This window comes from Pseudophryne corroboree, chromosome 5, assembly GCF_028390025.1.
Source record: "Pseudophryne corroboree isolate aPseCor3 chromosome 5, aPseCor3.hap2, whole genome shotgun sequence".
In the NCBI taxonomy this organism is placed as follows: domain Eukaryota; kingdom Metazoa; phylum Chordata; class Amphibia; order Anura; family Myobatrachidae; genus Pseudophryne; species Pseudophryne corroboree.
The window spans coordinates 142,867,600-142,886,867 of NC_086448.1; the positions used below are offsets into that span (position 1 = coordinate 142,867,600).

Genomic DNA, 19,268 nt, shown 5'->3' on the forward strand with positions numbered 1-19,268 from the left:
CACAGCCGTGAACTACCGCACTGTACTGTGTCTGCTGCTAATATAGACTGGTTGATAAAGAGATAGTATACTCGTAACTAGTATGTATGTATAAAGAAAGAAAAAAAAACCACGGTTAGGTGGTATATACAATTATGGACGGGCTGCCGAGTGCCGACACAGAGGTAGCCACAGCCGTGAACTACCGCACTGTACTGTGTCTGCTGCTAATATAGACTGGTTGATAAAGAGATAGTATACTCGTAACTAGTATGTATGTATAAAGAAAGAAAAAAAACCACGGTTAGGTGGTATATACAATTATGGACGGGCTGCCGAGTGCCGACACAGAGGTAGCCACAGCCGTGAACTACCGCACTGTACTGTGTCTGCTGCTAATATAGACTGGTTGATAAAGAGATAGTATACTCGTAACTAGTATGTATGTATAAAGAAAGAAAAAAAAAACACGGTTAGGTGGTATATACAATTATGGACGGGCTGCCGAGTGCCGACACAGAGGTAGCCACAGCCGTGAACTACCGCACTGTACTGTGTCTGCTGCTAATATATAGACTGGTTGATAAAGAGATAGTATACTCGTAACTAGTATGTATGTATAAAGAAAGAAAAAAAAACCACGGTTAGGTGGTATATACAATTATGGACGGGCTGCCGAGTGCCGACACAGAGGTAGCCACAGCCGTGAACTACCGCACTGTACTGTGTCTGCTGCTAATATATAGACTGGTTGATAAAGAGATAGTATACTCGTAACTAGTATGTATGTATAAAGAAAGAAAGAAAAACCACGGTTAGGTGGTATATACAATTATGGACGGGCTGCCGAGTGCCGACACAGAGGTAGCCACAGCCGTGAACTACCGCACTGTACTGTGTCTGCTGCTAATATAGACTGGTTGATAAAGAGATAGTATACTCGTAACTAGTATGTATGTATAAAGAAAGAAAAAAAAACCACGGTTAGGTGGTATATACAATTATGGACGGGCTGCCGAGTGCCGACACAGAGGTAGCCACAGCCGTGAACTACCGCACTGTACTGTGTCTGCTGCTAATATAGACTGGTTGATAAAGAGATAGTATACTCGTAACTAGTATGACTATAAAGAAAGAAAAAAAAACCACGGTTAGGTGGTATATACAATTATGGACGGGCTGCCGAGTGCCGACACAGAGGTAGCCACAGCCGTGAACTACCGCACTGTACTGTGTCTGCTGCTAATATAGACTGGTTGATAAAGAGATAGTATACTACTAATATTATATATACTGGTGGTCAGGTCACTGGTCACTAGTCACACTGGCAGTGGCACTCCTGCAGCAAAAGTGTGCACTGTTTAATTTTAATATAATATTATGTACTCCTGGCTCCTGCTATAACCTATAACTGGCACTGCAGTGCTCCCCAGTCTCCCCCACAATTATAAGCTGTGTGAGCTGAGCACAGTCAGATATATATATACATTGATGCAGCACACTGGGCTGAGCAGTGCACACAGATATGGTATGTGACTGAGTCACTGTGTGTATCGTTTTTTTCAGGCAGAGAACGGATATATTAAATAAAACAAACAACTGCACTGTCTGGTGGTCACTGTGGTCGTCAGTCACTAAACTCTGCACTCTCTTCTACAGTATCACAGCCTCAGGTCAATCTCTCTCTCTCTCTCTCAACCCTAATCTAAATGGAGAGGACGCCAGCCACGTCCTCTCCCTATCAATCTCAATGCACGTGTGAAAATGGCGGCGACGCGCGGCTCCTTATATAGAATCCGAGTCTCGCGAGAATCCGACAGCGTCATGATGACGTTCGGGCGCGCTCGGGTTAACCGAGCAAGGCGGGAGGATCCGAGTCTGCTCGGACCCGTGAAAAAAACATGAAGTTCGTGCGGGTTCGGATTCAGAGAAACCGAACCCGCTCATCTCTAGTATATACAGGGTATATTGAGTGAATTAGACAGCAAGGAAAGTGGTAGATTCAAGATACTGTACAGTATCTAGTTATTGGTGTCCCTATGTAGTAATTTATGTTATACTTTACAGGGTGTTTTCCTTACTGGCATATGGAGCTGTAACTGTAGGACAGACCTTATCCTTTGCTCCTGATTACGCTAAAGCAAAGTCTGCAGCTTCCCATCTCTTCCAGTTGTTCCAAAGTGAGCCAGCTATTGACAGCTACAGCCCGCAGGGACAGATGCCGGTAAGTGACACCACCAATGTTTATATACCATGTACACTATGTAGCAAAAGTGATTAGACACTGACAGCAAATAGATCAATGAGATTTATTGACATCAGTACTTTGTAAGTTCACCACGTGCAGTGATTACTGCAGACACTCTTCTTGGCAAACTGTCCACAAGTTCCTGAACAACAGCAGGTGGTATGATTTGCCAGTTCACCTCAAGTACAGTGACCAACTGTGACACTGAAGAGGTCGGCTACCAAATTTTCTGTATACCAATCCAGTGTCGCCCTGGAAACATGACATTGTGCAGCCTATGATGATCCTCATTTCAAACTCGGTTAGCTCCTTACAGCATTTCATTAGCAAATTATCTAATCGGTGTCCCTCTACACATTTTATACCTTCACACCATTTTGCTTGTGCGGGGGGGGGGGGGGGGGGGGGTTCCAATCACCTTTGTCAACACAGTGTACAGTATCTACAGTATGTGTGTGACTGCACTGAATCTCATTGGTGTATAATGTGTTTGTTTGTTTGTTTGTTTGTTTTTCAACTAGGAAAAGTTTCAAGGAAATTTGGAATTGCGTGACATTTCCTTCAAATATCCATCTCGTCCGGATGTGGCGGTGCTGCAAGAGCTATCTGTCAGGATATCCAGCGGGCAAACTGTGGCGTTTGTAGGCAGCAGTGGGTGTGGGAAAAGCACATCTGTCCAGCTGCTGCAGAGGTTCTATGACCCACACCAGGGAGCAGTGGTAAGAACTCGGATTTACTATTGACTTGTTTAAACTATTTCCTAAGGGAAGTAAAAGGATATAAGATGAGTAAAATAATCACTTAAGTATCAGCTGACTGGCTTTGGCATATATAAGTAGAGATGAGCGGGTTCGATTCCTCGGGATCCGAACCACCCCGAACTTCACCTATTTTACACGGGTCCGAGGCAGCGTCGGATCTTCCCGCCTTGCTCGGTTAACTAGAACGCGCCCGAACGTCATCATCCCGCTGTTGGATTCTCGCGAGATTCGTATTCTATATAAGGAGCTGCGCGTCGCCGCCATTTTCACTCATACATTGGAGATTGAATGGAGAGGACGTGGCAGCGTTCTCTCCCTGAAAAGCTCCGTAATCTGTGCTCAGTGTGCTGAAAATAATCTGTGCTCAGTGTGCTGAAAATAATCTGTGCTCAGTGTGCTGAAAATATCTACGTTCTCTGCCTGAAAACGCTCCATATCTGTGCTCAGTGTGCTGCAAATATCTGATCAGTGTGCTGCATTGTGGGGACTGGGGACCACCAGTAAAGTATATACATGATGTGGCCATTCACTGGTACCTGGTGACAGAACGTATACTGGATTCCCCCACAATGTAACGTTATATCTGTCACCTATATACATGATGTGGTCATTCACTGGTACCTGGTGACAGAACGTATACTGGATTCCCCCACAATGTAACTTTATATCTGTCACCTATATACATCATGTGGTCATTCACTGGTACCTGGTGACAGAACGTATACTGGATTCCCTCACAATGTAACTTTATATCTGTCACCTATATACATCATGTGGTCATTCACTGGTACCTGGTGACAGAACGTATACTGGATTCCCCCACAATGTAACTTTATTTCTCTGACGTCCTAAGTGGATGCTGGGGACTCCGTCAGGACCATGGGGATTAGCGGCTCCGCAGGAGACAGGGCACAAAACTAAAGCTTTAGGATCAGGTGGTGTGTACTGGCTCCTCCCCCTATGACCCTCCTCCAAGCCTCAGTTAGGTTTTTGTGCCCGTCCGAGCAGGGTGCAATCTAGGTGGCTCTCTTAAGGAGCTGCTTAGAAAAAGTTTTTAGGTTTCTTATTTTCAGTGAGTCCTGCTGGCAACAGGCTCACTGCATCGAGGGACTTAGGGGAGAGAAGTTCAACTCACCTGCGTGCAGGATGGATTGGCTTCTTAGGCTACTGGACACCATTAGCTCCAGAGGGAGTCGGAACACAGGTCTCACCCTGGGGTTCGTCCCGGAGCCGCGCCGCCGACCCCCCTTGCAGATGCTGAAGATTGAAGGTCCAGAAACCGGCGGCAGAAGGCTTTTCAGTCTTCATGAAGGTAGCGCACAGCACTGCAGCTGTGCGCCATTGTTGTCACACACTTCACACCAACGGTCACGGAGGGTGCAGGGCGTTGCTGGGGGCGCCCTGGGCAGCAATGTATAATACCTTATTCTGGCTAAAAATACATCACATATAGCCCCTGGAGGCTATATGGATGTATTTAACCCCTGCCAGGTCTCAGAAAAACGGGAGAAGAAGCCCGCCGAAAAGGGGGCGGGGCCTATTCTCCTCAGCACACAGCGCCATTTTCCCTCACAGAAAGGCTGGTGGGAAGGCTCCCAGGCTCTACCCTGCACTGCACTACAGAAACAGGGTTAAAACAGAGAGGGGGGGCACTTATTTGGCGATATGTATATATATATTAAAATGCTATAAGGGAAAAACACTTATATAAAGGTTGTCCCTGTATAATATAGCGTTTTTGGTGTGTGCTGGCAAACTCTCCCTCTGTCTCCCCAAAGGGCTAGTGGGGTCCTGTCCTCTATCAGAGCATTCCCTGTGTGTGTGCTGTGTGTCGGTACTTGTGTGTCGACATGTATGAGGACGATGTTGGTGAGGAGGCGGAGCAATTGCCGGTAATGGTGATGTCACTCTCTAGGGAGTCGACACCGGAATGGATGGCTTATTTAAGGAATTACGTGATAATGTCAACACGCTGCAAGGTCGGTTGACGACATGAGACGGCCGGCAAACCAATTAGTACCTGTCCAGGCGTCTAAAACACCGTCAGGGGCGTTAAAACGTCCTTTTACCTCAGTCGGTCGACACAGACACGGACACTGACTCCAGTGTCGACGGTGAAGAAACAAACGTATTTTCCTTTAGGGCCACACGTTACTTGTTAAGGGCAATGAAGGAGATGTTACATATTTCTGATACTACAAGTACCACAAAAAAGGGTATTATGTGGAGTGTAAAAAAACTACATGTGGTTTTTCCTGAATCAGATAAATGAAATGAAGTGTGTGATGATGCGTGGGTTTCCCCCGATAGAAAATTATTGGCGGTATACCTTTTCCCGCCAGAAGTTATGGCGCGTTGGGAAACACACCTTAGGGTGGATAAGGCGCTCACACGCTTATAAAAACAAGTGGCGTTACCGTCTCCAGATAGGGACGCCCTCAAGGAGCCAACTGATAGGAGGTTGGAAAATATCCTAAAAAGTATATACACACATACTGGTGTTATACTGCGACCAGCGATCGCCTCAGCCTGGATGGGCAGCGCTGGGGTGGCTTGGTCGGATTCCCTGACTGGAAATATTGATACCCTTGACAGGGACAGTATTTTATTGACTATAGAGCATTTAAAAGATGCATTTCTATATATGCGAAACTCTGGCATCAAGAGTAAGTGCGATGTCCATATCTGACAGACGATGTTTCTGGACACGACAGTGGTCAGGTGATGCAGATTCCAAACGGCACATGGAAGTATTGCCGTATAAAGAGGAGGAGTTATTTGGGGTCGGTCCATCGGACCTGGTGGCCACGGCAACAGCTAGAAAATCCACCTTTTTTACCCCAAGTCACATCTCAGCAGAAAAAGACATAGTCTTTTCAGCCTCAGTCCTTTCGTCCCCATAATATCTGCCCAGGGATAGAGGTAAAGGAAGAAGACTGCAGCAGGCAGCCCATTCCCAGGAACAGAAGCCTTCCACCGCTTCTGCCAAGTCCTCAGCATGACGCTGGGGCCGTACAAACAGGTGCGGTGGGGGGTCGTCTCAAGAGTTTCAGCACGCAGTGGGCTCACTCGCAAGTGGACCCCTGGATCCTACAAGTAGTATCCCAGGGGTACAGATTGGAAATTCGAGACGTCTCCCCCTCGCAGGTTCCTGAAGTTTGCTTTACCAACGTCTACCTCCGACAGGGAGGCAGTATTGGAAACAATTCACAAGCTGTATTCCCAGCAGGTGATAATCAAAGTACCCCTCCTACAACAAGTAAAGGGGTATTATTCCACACTATATTGTGGTACTGAAGCCAGACGGTTCGGTGAGACCTATTCTAAATGGAGTCACTCAGAGCAGTGATAGCGAACCAGGAAGAAGGGGACTATATGGTGTCCTTGGACATCAAGGATGCTTACCTCCATGTCCAAATTTGCCCTTCTCACAAAGGGTACCTCAGGTTCGTGGTACAAAACTGTCACTATCAGTTTCAGACGCTGCCGTTTGGATTGTCCACGGCACCCCGGGTCTTTACCAAGGTAATGGCCGAAATGATGATTCTTCTTCAAAGAAAAGGCGTCTTAATTATCCCTTACTTGGACGATCTCCTGATAAGGGCAAGGTCCAGAGAACAGTTGGAGGTCGGAGTAGCACTATCTCAAGTAGTTCTACGACAGCACGGGTGGATTCTAAATATTCCAAAACGCAGCTGTCTCCGACGACATGTCTGCTGTCCCTAGGGATGATTCTGGACACAGTCCAGAAAAAGGTGTTTCTCCCGGAGGAGAAAGCCAGGGAGTTATCCGAGCTAGTCAGGAACCTCCAAAAACCAGGAAAAGTGTCAGTGCATCATTGCACAAGGGTCCTGGGAAAAATGGTGGCTTCTTACGAAGCGATTCCATTCGGCAGATTTCACGCAAGAACTTTTCAGTGGGATCTGCTGGACAAATGGTCCGGATCGCATCTTCAGATGCATCAGCGGATAACCCTGTCTCCAAGGACAAGGGTGTCTCTTCTGTGGTGGCTGCAGAGTGCTCATCTACTAAAGTGCCACAGTTATGCATTCAGGACTGGGTCCTGGTGACCACGGATTCCAGCTTGAAAGGCTGGGGAGCAGTCACACAGGGAAAAAATTTCCAGGGAGTGTGATCAAGTCTGGGGACTTCTCTCCGCATAAATATACTGGAGCTAAGAGCAATTTACAATGCTCTAAGCTTAGCAAGACCTCTGCTTCAAGGTCAGCCGGTATTGATCCAGTGGGACAACATCACGGCAGTCGCCCACGTAAACAGACAGGGCGGCACAAGAAGCAGGAGGACAATGGCAGAAACTGCAAGGATTCTTCGCTGGGCGGAAAATCATGTGATAGCACTGTCAGCAGTTTTCATTCCGGGAGTGGACAACTGGGAAGCAGACTTCCTCAGCACGACCTCCACCCGGGAGAGTGGGGACTTCATCGAGAAGTTGTTTCCACATGATTGTGCACCGTTGGGAAAGACCAAAGGTGGACATGATGGCGTCCCGCCTGAACAAAAAACTGGACAGGTATTGCGCCAGGTCAAGAGACCCTCAGGAAATAGCTGTGGACGTTCTGGTAACACCATGGGTGTACCAGTCGGTGTATGTGTTCCCTCCTCTGCTTCTCATACCAAAGGTACTGAGAATTATAAGACGTAGAGGAGTAAGAACTATACTCGTGGCTCCGGATGGGCCAAGAAGGACTTGGTACCCGGAACTTCATGAGATGCTCACAGAGGACTCAGGGCCTCTGCCGATAAGAAGGGACTTGCTTCAGCAAGTACCATGTCTGTTCCAAGACTTACCGCGGGTGCGTTTGACGGCATGGCGGTTGAACGCCGGATCCTAAGGGAAAAAAAGGCATTCCGGAAGAGGTCATTCCTACCCTGGTCAAAGCCAGGAAGGAGGTGACCGCACAACATTATCACCACATGTGGCGAAAATATGTTGCGTGGTGTGAGGCCAGGAAGGCCCCACGAAGAAATTTCAACTCGGTCGATTCCTGCATTTCCTGCAAACAGGAGTGTCTATGGGCCTCAAATTGGGGTCCATTAAGGTTCAAATTTCGGCCCTGTCGATTTTCTTCCAGAAAGAATTGGCTTCAGTTCCTGAAGTCCAGAAATTTGACAAGGGAGTACTGCATATACAACCCCCTTTTGTGCCTCCAGTGGCACTGTGGGATCTCAACGTAGTCCTGGGATTCCTCAAATCACGTTGGTTTAAACCGCTCAAATCTGTGGATTTGAAATATCTCACATGGAAAGTGACCATGATGTTGGCCCTGGCCTCGGCCAGGCGAGTGTCAGAATTGGCGGCTTTGTCTCACAAAAGCCCATATCTGATTGTCCATTCGGACAGGGCAGAGCTGCGGACTCGTCCCCAGTTTCTCCCTAAGGTGGTGTCAGCGTTTCATCTGAACCAGCTTATTGTGGTACCTGCGGCTACTAGAGACTTGGAGGACTCCAAGTTGCTAGATGTTGTCAGGGCCCTGAAAATATAGATTTCCAGGACGGCTGGAGTCAGGAAAACTGACTTGCTGTTATCCTGTATGCACCCAAAAAACTGGGTGCTCTTGCTTCTAAGCAGACGATTGCTAGTTGAATGTGTAGTACAATTCAGCTTGCACATTCTGTGGCAGGACTGCCACAGCCAAAATATATAAATACCCATTCCACAAGGAAGGTGGGCTCATCTTGGGCGACTGCCCGAGGGGTCTCGGCTTTACAACTTTGCCGAGCTGCTACTTGGTCAGGGGCACACCCTGGCTGAGGAGGACCTGGAGTTCTCTCACTCGGTGCTGCAGAGTCATCCGCACTCTCCCGCCCGTTTGGGAGCTTTGGTATAATCCCCATGGTCCTGACGGAGTCCCCAGCATCCACTTAGGACGTCAGAGAAAATAAGATTTTACTTACCGATAAATCTATTTCTCGTAGTCCGTAGTGGATGCTGGGCGCCCATCCCAAGTGCGGATTGTCTGCAATACTTGTACATAGTTATTGTTACAAAAATCGGGTTATTGTTGTTGTGAGCCATCTTTTCAGAGGCTCCTTCTGTTATCATGCTGTTAACTGGGTTCAGATCACAAGTTGTACGGTGTGATTGGTGTGGCTGGTATGAGTCTTACCCGGGATTCAATATCCTTCTTTATTGTGTACGCTCGTCCGGGCACAGTATCCTAACTGAGGCTTGGAGGAGGGTCATAGGGGGAGGAGCCAGTACACACCACCTGATCCTAAAGCTTTAGTTTTGTGCCCTGTCTCCTGCGGAGCCGCTAATCCCCATGGTCCTGACGGAGTCCCCAGCATCCACTACGGACTACGAGAAATAGATTTATCGGTAAGTAAAATCTTATTATCTGTCACCTATATACATGATGTGGTCATTCACTGGTACCTGGTGACAGAATGTATACTGGATTCCCTCACAATGTAACTTTATATCTGTCACCTATATACTAGTGATGTGCACCGGAAATTTTTCGGGTTTTGTGTTTTGGTTTTGGGTTCGGTTCCGCGGCCGTGTTTTGGGTTCGGACGCGTTTTGACAAAACCTCACCGAAATTTTTTTGTCGGATTCGGGTGTTTTTTTCAAAAAACCCTAAAAAACAGCTTAAATCATAGAAATTGGGGGTCATTTTGATCCCATAGTATTAGTAACCTCAATAACCATAATTTCCACTCATTTTCAGTCTATTCTGAACACCTCACATCTCACAATATTATTTTTAGTCCTAAAATTTGCACCGAGGTCGCTGGATGGCTAAGCTAAGCGACCCTAGTGGCCGACACAAACACCTGGCCCATCTAGGAGTGGCACTGCAGTGTCAGACAGGATGGCCCTTCAAAAAAATTGTCCCCAAACAGCACACGATGCAAAGAAAAAAAGAGGCGCAATGAGGTAGCTGTTTGACTAAGATAAGCGACCCAAGTGGCCGACACAAACATCTGGCCCATCTAGGAGTGGCACTGCAGTGTCACGCAGGATGGCCCTTCAAAAAAATACTCCCCAAACAGCACATGACGCAAAGAAAAAAAGAGGCGCAATGAGGTAGCTGTGTGACTAAGCTAAGCGACCCTAGTGGCCGACACAAACACCTGGCCCATCTAGGAGTGGCACTGCAGTGTCACGCAGGATGGCCCTTCAAAAAAATACTCCCCAAACAGCACATGATGCAAAGAAAAAAAGAGGCGCAATGAGGTAGCTGTGTGACTAAGATAAGCGACCCAAGTGGCCGACACAAACACCTGGCCCATCTAGGAGTGGCACTGCAGTGTCAAGCAGGATGGCCCTTCAAAAAAATACTCCCCAAACAGCACATGACGCAAAGAAAAAAAGAGGCGCAATGAGGTAGCTGTGTGACTAAGCTAAGCGACCCTAGTGGCCGACACAAACACCTGGCCCATCTAGGAGTGGCACTGCAGTGTCACGCAGGATGGCCCTTCAAAAAAATACTCCCCAAACAGCACATGATGCAAAGAAAAATGAAAGAAAAAAGAGGAAGGTCAGGCATCGCAACCAACACAATTGGACTCTCCTTGGGGATTTGTGATTTCGAAGAACGCACAGTTCTTTGCTGTGCTTTTGCCAGCTTAAGTCTTTTCTTTTTTCTAGCGAGAGGATGAGTGCTTCCATCCTCATGTGAAGCTGAACCACTAGCCATGAACATAGGCCAGGGCCTCAGCCGTTCCTTGCCACTCCGTGTCGTAAATGGCATATTGGCAAGTTTACGCTTCTCCTCAGACGCTTTTAATTTAGATTTTTGGGTCATTTTACTGATCTTTTGTGTTTTGGATTTTACATGCTCTGTACTATGACATTGGGCATCGGCCTTGGCAGACGACGTTGATGGCATTTCATCGTCTCGGCCATGACTAGTGGCAGCAGCTTCAGCACGAGGTGGAAGTGGATCTTGATCTTTCCCTATTTTTTTAACCTCCACATTTTTGTTCCCCATATTTTAATGCGCACAACTAAAAGGCACCACAGGTATACAATGTAGATGGATGGATAGTATACTTATGGACGACGAGTGACGACACAGAGGTAGGTACAGCAGTGGCCTACCGTACTGCTATATACAGTATAATGGACCTGGTGGACACTGTCAGCAGACTGCTAAACTAGTACTACTAGTATAAAGAAAAAAAGCCACCACAGGTAAACAATGTATGTGGATGGATAGTATACTTATGGACGACGAGTGACGACACAGAGGTAGGTACAGCAGTGGCCTACCGTACTGCTATATACAGTATAATGGACCTGGTGGACACTGTCAGCAGACTGCTAAACTAGTACTACTAGTATAAAGAAAAAAAGCCACCACAGGTATACAATGTAGATGGATGGATAGTATACTTATGGACGACGAGTGACGACACAGAGGTAGGTACAGCAGTGGCCTACCGTACTGCTATATACAGTATAATGGACCTGGTGGACACTGGCCCTCATTCCGAGTTGTTCGCTCGCAAGGCGAATGTAGCAGAGTTACACACGCTAAGCCGCCGCCTACTGGGAGTGAATCTTAGCTTCTTAAAATTGCGACCGACGTACGCGCAATATTGCGATTACAAACGAGTTAGCAGTTTCAGAGTAGCTCCAGACTTACTCTGCCTGTGCGATCATTTCAGTGCTTGTCGTTCCTGGTTGACGTCACAAACACACCCAGCGTTCGCCCAGGCACTCCCACCGTTTCCCCGGCCACTCCTGCGTTTTTTCCGGAAACGGTAGCGTTTTCAGCCACACGCCCCTGAAACGCCGTGTATCCGCCCAGTAACACCCATTTCCTGTCAATCACATTACGATCGCCGGAGCGAAGAAAAAGCCGTGAGTAAAAATACTATCTTCATAGTAAAGTTACTTGGCGCAGTCGCAGTGCGAACATTGCGCATGCGTACTAAGCGGATTTTCACTGCGATGCGATGAAAAATACCGAGCGAACAACTCGGAATGAGGGCCACTGTCAGCAGACTGCTAAACTAGTACTACTAGTATAAAGAAAAAAAGCCACCACAGGTATACAATGTAGATGGATGGATAGTATACTTATGGACGACGAGTGACGACACAGAGGTAGGTACAGCAGTGGCCTACCGTACTGCTATATACAGTATAATGGACCTGGTGGACACTGTCAGCAGACTGCTAAACTAGTACTACTAGTATAAAGAAAAAAAGCCACCACAGGTATACAATGTAGATGGATGGATAGTATACTTATGGACAACGAGTGACGACACAGAGGTAGGTACAGCAGTGGCCTACCGTACTGCTATATACAGTATAATAAATGGACCTGGTGGACACTGTCAGCAAACTGCTAAACTAGTATAAAGAAAAAAAGCCACCACAGGTATACAATGTAGATGGATGGATAGTATACTTATTATTATTAATGGATGACGAGTGACTGACGACACAGAGGTAGGTACAGCAGTGGCCTACCGTACTGCTATATACAGTATAATGGACCTGGTGGACACTGTCAGCAGACTGCTAAACTAGTATAAAAAAAGCCACCACAGGAGTGTTTTTCAGGCAGACAAACGTATACTGGTGGTCACTGTCAGCAAAACTGTGCACTGTACTCCTGCTATAGCTGCTCCCCAGTCCCCACAATTAAGCAGTGTGAGCACTCAGCACAGATATATCATGCAGCACACTGAGCACAGATATGGTATGGAGCGTTTTTTTCAGGCAGAGAACGGATAAAAAAAAACTGGTGGTCACTATCCGCAAAACTCTGCACTCTACTCCGAGTCCTAACAGCTGCTCCCCAATCCTCCCCACAATTAGTAATAAAACAAGCAATCAACTGTCTCTTCTACAATTATAAACGGAGAGGATGCCAGCCACGTCCTCTCCCTATCAATCTCAATGCACGTGTGAAAATGGCGGCGACGCGCGGCTGCTTATATAGAATCCGAATCTCGCGAGAATCCGACAGCAGGATGATGACGTTCGGGTGCGCTCGGGTTACCCGAGCCATACGGGAGAATCCGAGTATGGCTCGGACCCGTGTAAAAAGGGTGAAGTTCGGGGGGGTTCGGTTTCTCGGAAACCGAACCCGCTCATCACTACTATATACATGATGTGGTCATTCACTGGTACCTGGTGACAGAACGTATACTGGATTCCCTCACAATGTAACTTTATATCTGTCACCTATATACATGGGCCCTCATTCCGAGTTGATCGGTCGCAAGGCGAATTTAGCAGAGTTACACACGCTAAGCCGCCGCCTACTGGGAGTGAATCTTAGCTTCTTAAAATTGCGACCGATGTATTCGCAATATTGCGATTACTAACTACTTAGCAGTTTCAGAGTAGCTCCAGACTTACTCTGCCTGTGCGATCAGTTCAGTGCTTGTCGTTCCTGGTTGACGTCACAAACACACCCAGCGTTCGCCCAGGCACTCCCACCGTTTCTCCGGCCACTCCTGCGTTTTTTCCGGAAACGGTAGCGTTTTCAGCCACACGCCCCTGAAACGCCGTGTTTCCGCCCAGTAACACCCATTTCCTGTCAATCACATTACGATCGCCGGAGCAAAGAAAAAGCCGTGAGTAAAAATACTTTCTTCATAGTAAAGTTACTTGGCGCAGTCGCAGTGCGAACATTGCGCATGCGTACTAAGCGGATTTTCACTGCGATGCGATGAAAAATACCGAGCGAACAACTCGGAATGAGGGCCATGATGTGGTCATTCACTGGTACCTGGTGACAGAACGTATACTGGATTCCCCCACAATGTAACTTTATATCTGTCATCTATATAATAATTATAGTAGTACAGTACAGTAGGCCATTGCTGTATCTTGCAGCTCTGTGTCACTGCAAGTATCCATATCATATCTGTGCGGCATTTTTGTGAGCGGTATATATAGTATTACAGTGCAGCATTTTGGTGACTAACAGTATATAGTTGTACAGTAGGTCATTGCTGTATCTTGCAGCTCTGTGTCACTGCAAGTATCCATTCCATATCTGTGCGGCATTTTTGTGAGCAGTATATATAGTATTACAGTGCAGCATTTTGGTGACTAACAGTATATAGTTGTACAGTAGGCCATTGCTGTATCTTGCAGCTCTGTGTCACTGCAAGTATCCATTCCATATCTATGCAGCATTTTTGTGAGCAGTATATATATATATAGTATTACAGTGCAGCATTTTGGTGACTAACAGTATATAGTTGTACAGTAGGCCATTGCTGTATCTTGCAGCTCTGTGTCACTGGAAGTATCCATTCCATATCTGTGCGGCATTTTTGTGAGCAGTATATAGAGTATTACAGTGCAGCATTTTGGTGACTAACAGTATATAGTTGTACAGTAGGCCATTGCTGTATCTTGCAGCTCTGTCACTGCAAGTATCCATTTCATATCTGTGCGGCATTTTTGTGAGCAGTATATATAGTATTACAGTGCAGCATTTTGGTGACCCAACAGTATATAGTTGTGTACAGTAGGCCATTGCTGTATCTTGCAGCTCTGTGTCACTGCAAGTATCCATCCATTCCATTTTCTTCCAGTGATTTGGACCAATAATACCATTGATTAGAACGAATAATTCCAGTGATTTTGTCATTTTCTAGCAGTGATTTGGACCAATAATACCATTGATTAGATCGAATAATTCCAGTGATTTGGACCAATAATACCATTAATTAGAACGAATAATTCCAGTGATTTTGTCATTTTCTTCCAGTGATTTGGACCAATAATACCATTGATTAGAACGAATAATTCCAGTGATTTGGACCAATAATACCATTGATTAGAACGAATAATTCCAGTGATTTTGTCATTTTCTTCCAGTGATTTGGACCAATAATACCATTGATTAGAACAAATAATTCCAGTGATTTTGTCATTTTCTTCCAGTGATTTGGACCAATAATGCCTTTAATTAGAACGAATAATTCCTGTGATATTGAGGTGCTTATGTCGCTTAGCTTAGCCGTCCAGCGACCACAGTGCACCTCTTTTTCTCTTTTCTTTGCATCATGTGCTGTTTGGGGCCAATTTTTTTTAAGTGCCATCCTGTCTGACACAGCAGTGCCACTCCTAGATGGGCCAGGTATTTGTATTGTGAGGTGTGAGGTGTTCAGAATAGACTGGAAATTGTGGTTATTGAGGTTAATAATACTATAGGATCGAAATTACCCCCACATTCTATGATTTGAGCTGTTTTTGAGGGTTTTTTGAAAAAAAACACCGGAATCCAAAACACACCCGAATCCGACAAAAAATTTTCAGGGAGGTTTTGCCAAAATGCGTCCGAATCCAAAACACGGCCGCTGAACCGAATCCAAAACCAAAACACAAAACCTGAAAAATGTCCGGTGCACATCTCTATATATAAGAAAGTTATTACCTGGTGAAGCATGGTCTTGAGTGCCATCTGTCAGCCAGATGGTAAAGACTTCACCCAATCTAACAAACATGAAACCCCCACAATTAATAAAGAGCAAGATTTAATGTTACACAGATACAAACACACTCTGACAAATGTTTGCAATCCGATTAGTGTATATTTTTCTTAGGAAATGTAATACTTTGAAAATGTACTCTGTTCGTTGCCACAGACCCCTTGAGTCACCCCATAAATAAAGGAGGTACATATATATTTCTCTTACATCCTAGAGGATACTGGGGTCCACATTAGTACCACGGGGGTATAGACGGGTCCAATAGGAGCCATGGGCACTTTAAGAAATCAATAGTGTGGGCTGGCTCCTCCCTCTATGCCCCTCCTACCAGACTCAGTTTAGAAAATGTGCCCGGAGGAGCCGGTCACGCTTTGGAGAGCTCCTGAAGAGTTTCCCCCTTTATTTTAAATGTTTGTTTTTTTCAGTCAGGTCTGTTTTGGCAGCAGTCTGACTGCTTCGTGGGACTTAGGGGGGAGAACGGCCTAACTTCCTTAGAGTTAATGGTCCTGTTTCTCTGCTGACAGGACACTGAGCTCCTGTGGGAACAATTCGCAAGCCACACCATGGCGCAGCGTACCCTCCCACAGCACGCCGCCACACCCTAACAGAGCCTGAAGACAGAAGAGTGGTAAGTACAGCGCTGGCATCCCGGTTGGCGGGTTGCCTGCTGGAATGGCGGCACATGGGTGGGAGCACAGCTCTGAGTACAGGCTGAGCTCCAGGGGGTTTAGAAGGCACAGACTGCAGTGTGTCCCGCTGTGAGGGGCGCGCTGAGCCACCATTTGATACCCACACTGGCCACTACTATCTAACAGGGGTTTTAGCCCTTGGTTGAACATTATATTACCTTAGGCCAATATAATAAATGCGGGAAGCCGCACGCCATTACAGGGAGCGGGGCTTCACTCAGAGCGGATCCTACAGCTCTCCGGCACCATTTTCCCTCTGCAGCTCATACAGGCAGCATTCACAGGGAAGCGCAGCTCCTCCACAAATACAAGAGGGTCTTAGTGAAGGTGGGGAGCAGTGTTAAGATTATAAGCACTACTGAGGTGTTAATTCTTGCGACCCAGCTATGTTTCATTATTGCTAAAGGGGCGCTGTGTGGTTGGCTCTGACTTCTGTGTCTCTCTGAAGACCCTGCCCACATATACTGTGTTTTCACCACGTGTCTGTGTGTGTGTGGGTGTCCCTTCACAATCATGTCCAGGGACTGAGTTTCTTGTACAGCAGAATGTCTCTCATCCACTGGGGACTCGCTACCCTGTACCCAGGATAGTGCTTACTCCCAGTCCAGTGGGGCTGAACCCCCATGGTTAGCTTCCATAAAAGGGATGATTTCTAATATTTCCACTAAACTGTATCATAACGAGAAGGAGATGCAATTCTTACGGCAGTCTATGGATGACCTGATAAATAAAGATTGAGCTCACATGCCTGCGTCTCAAGCCCTCGCCATTTGCCCACAAAAGCGTACTCTGGCCCAAATCATGCAGGATGATACTGATCCTGATACATCAGATCCAGAGGAGGGTGGTTGCGAATGGGGAGGATGCTATCCTGTCGCAGGGGATTCAGGCCCTCATTGAGGCTATCAGAACTGTCCTGCATATTCCTCACAGGACAGTGGAGGTAGAGGAGGAATCTTATTTTAATACTAAAAAGAAATCCTCCGCTACTTTTCCCGCTTCAAAGGAATTGAATGCCCTCTTTGAAGAGGCTTGGGTAAACCCTGACAAGAAATTTCAGATCCCTAAAAGGTTGATTTCTTCCTTTCCCTTTCCATTAGATGATAGGAAGAAATGGGAAAACCCACCGATTGTGGATGCATCAGTGTCCAGGTTGTCGCTTAAGATAGTCTTACCGGTTCCCGGGGCCGCGTCCTTAAAGGATGCAGCTGACCGCAAGATTGAGACCACTCTCAAATCTTTATACACCGCGACTGGGGTGGCCCAGAGACCCACTATTGCTTGTGCATGGATCACTAGGGCCATTGCTAAATGGTCAGGTAACCTAATTGATGGTTTAGATTCCTTAACCGGGGACAATATTATTTTACTCCTACAACATATCCAGGACTCTGCTAACTTTATGGTGGAAGCCATAAAAGAAATTGGTGTACTCAATGCACGCACCACTGCCATGGCAGCGTCAGCACGCAGGGGATCGTGGCTACGCCAGTGGACTGCGGATGCGGACTCCAGGAAAGGAGTGGAAAAACTGCCTTTCACAGGTGAGGTCCTGTTCGGGGATGAACTGGATAAGCTAATATCCAAGGCTACGGCAGGTAAGTCTACATACCTTCCTTCCGCAGCTACCCTGGCTAGGAATTCCTACTCTGCTCCAACTCTGCAGTCCTTTCAGATGGCTAGATTCAAGGGCAAATCCAAGGGTTCTTCTACAGCCTTCAAAGGGAATAGAAGTAAACCCAGAATACCCGCAGCTGCAGGTTCTCAGGAACAGGCCTCAGGGTCTGCTTCCTCAAAGCCTTCAGCATGACGGTGGAACACACTGCCTGGAAGACAGGCAGGTCGGAGCTCGGTTACGTTGTTTCAGTTACATTTGGGCAACGTCATGCCAGGATCCCTGGGTCAAAGATCTTATAGCACAGGGATACAGACTGGAGTTTCAGGAACTCCCACCTCCCAGATTCTTCAACTCCGGCTTAGCAGCTTCTCCAGAAGCCAGTTCGACCTTACAAACAGCAATTAAAAAAATGGTACTGACTTAGGTCATTGTTCCAGTTCCTCTTCACCTGCAAAACAAAGGTTTTTATTCCAACATGTTTGTGGTACCGAAACCCAACGGTTCATAAGGTCCATTTTAAACCTCAAGTCACTGAACCCGTACTTACAGGTGTTCAAGTTCAAAATGGAGTCTCTGAGAGCGGTGATCTCAGGACTGGAGGAGTAGGAATTCCTGGTGCCTCTCGACATCAAGGATGCGTACCTTCACGTTCCGATTTGGCCACCTCATCAGGCGTATCTGAGGTTTGCACTGCAGGACTGTCACTTCCAGTTTCAGGCCCTGCCATTTGGCCTCTCCACGGCCCAGAGAGTTTTCACCAAGGAGATGGCAGAGATTATGTTGATAAAAGCACCTTCCAGGGAGAGGTTGTTGGACAGCATTGCCCTCTCAACCAGACTTCTCCAGGACCACGGGTGTATTCTGAACCTGCCAAAATCCCACCTGGAACCTATACGGAGGCTTCCATTCTTAGGAATGATCCTGGATACAGAAGAACAAAAGGTGTTCCTTCCAATTGAAAAGGCATTGGTAATACAGCCAATGGTGCGGGATGTCCTAAAACCAACCCGGACATCGGTGCATCTGTGCATTCGCCTTCTGGGGAAAATAGTAGCCTCTTACGAGGCTCTGCAGTATGGAAGGTTTCATGCAAGGCCATTCCAGCTGGATCTGTTGGACAAATGTTCCGGAATAAAATCTTCACATGCACCAGAGGATACGTCTGTCGCCAAAAGCCAGGTTTTCTCTTCTATGGTGACTTCAGACTTCTCACCTGACCGAGGGTCAACGGTTCGGGATTCAAAATTGATTCTGCTAACCACGGACGCAAGCCTCAGAGGTTGGGGAGCAGTCACTCAGGGGGAACAGTTCCAAGGAAAATTGTCAAGTCAGGAAGCCATTCTCCCTATCAACATTCTGGAACTAAGGACCATATACAACGCCCTTCTACAGGCATCGCATCTTCTTCAAGATCAAGCCATTCGGGTTCAGTCGGACAATGTGACGGCTGTAACGTACATAAACCGACTGGGTGGAACGAAGAGCAGAGCTGCAGTGTCAGAGGTAACAAAAATTCTCATCTGGGCAGAAAGATA

At 46.8% G+C, this 19,268-nt stretch overlaps 1 protein-coding gene across 4 annotated transcripts in view; it reads left to right on the forward strand.

Moving 5' to 3' along the window:
* The window catches only part of LOC134927386 (ATP-binding cassette sub-family B member 5-like), a 328,704-nt gene that overhangs the window by 281,656 nt on the left and 27,780 nt on the right, over positions 1 to 19,268 (forward strand). For all 4 annotated transcript variants that reach the window (XM_063921756.1, XM_063921758.1, XM_063921759.1 and 1 more), the window contains 2 exons: positions 2,047 to 2,203; positions 2,749 to 2,946. In XM_063921756.1, coding sequence (XP_063777826.1) covers positions 2,047 to 2,203; positions 2,749 to 2,946 — 355 coding nt within the window. The remainder of the gene's footprint in view (positions 1 to 2,046; positions 2,204 to 2,748; positions 2,947 to 19,268) is intronic.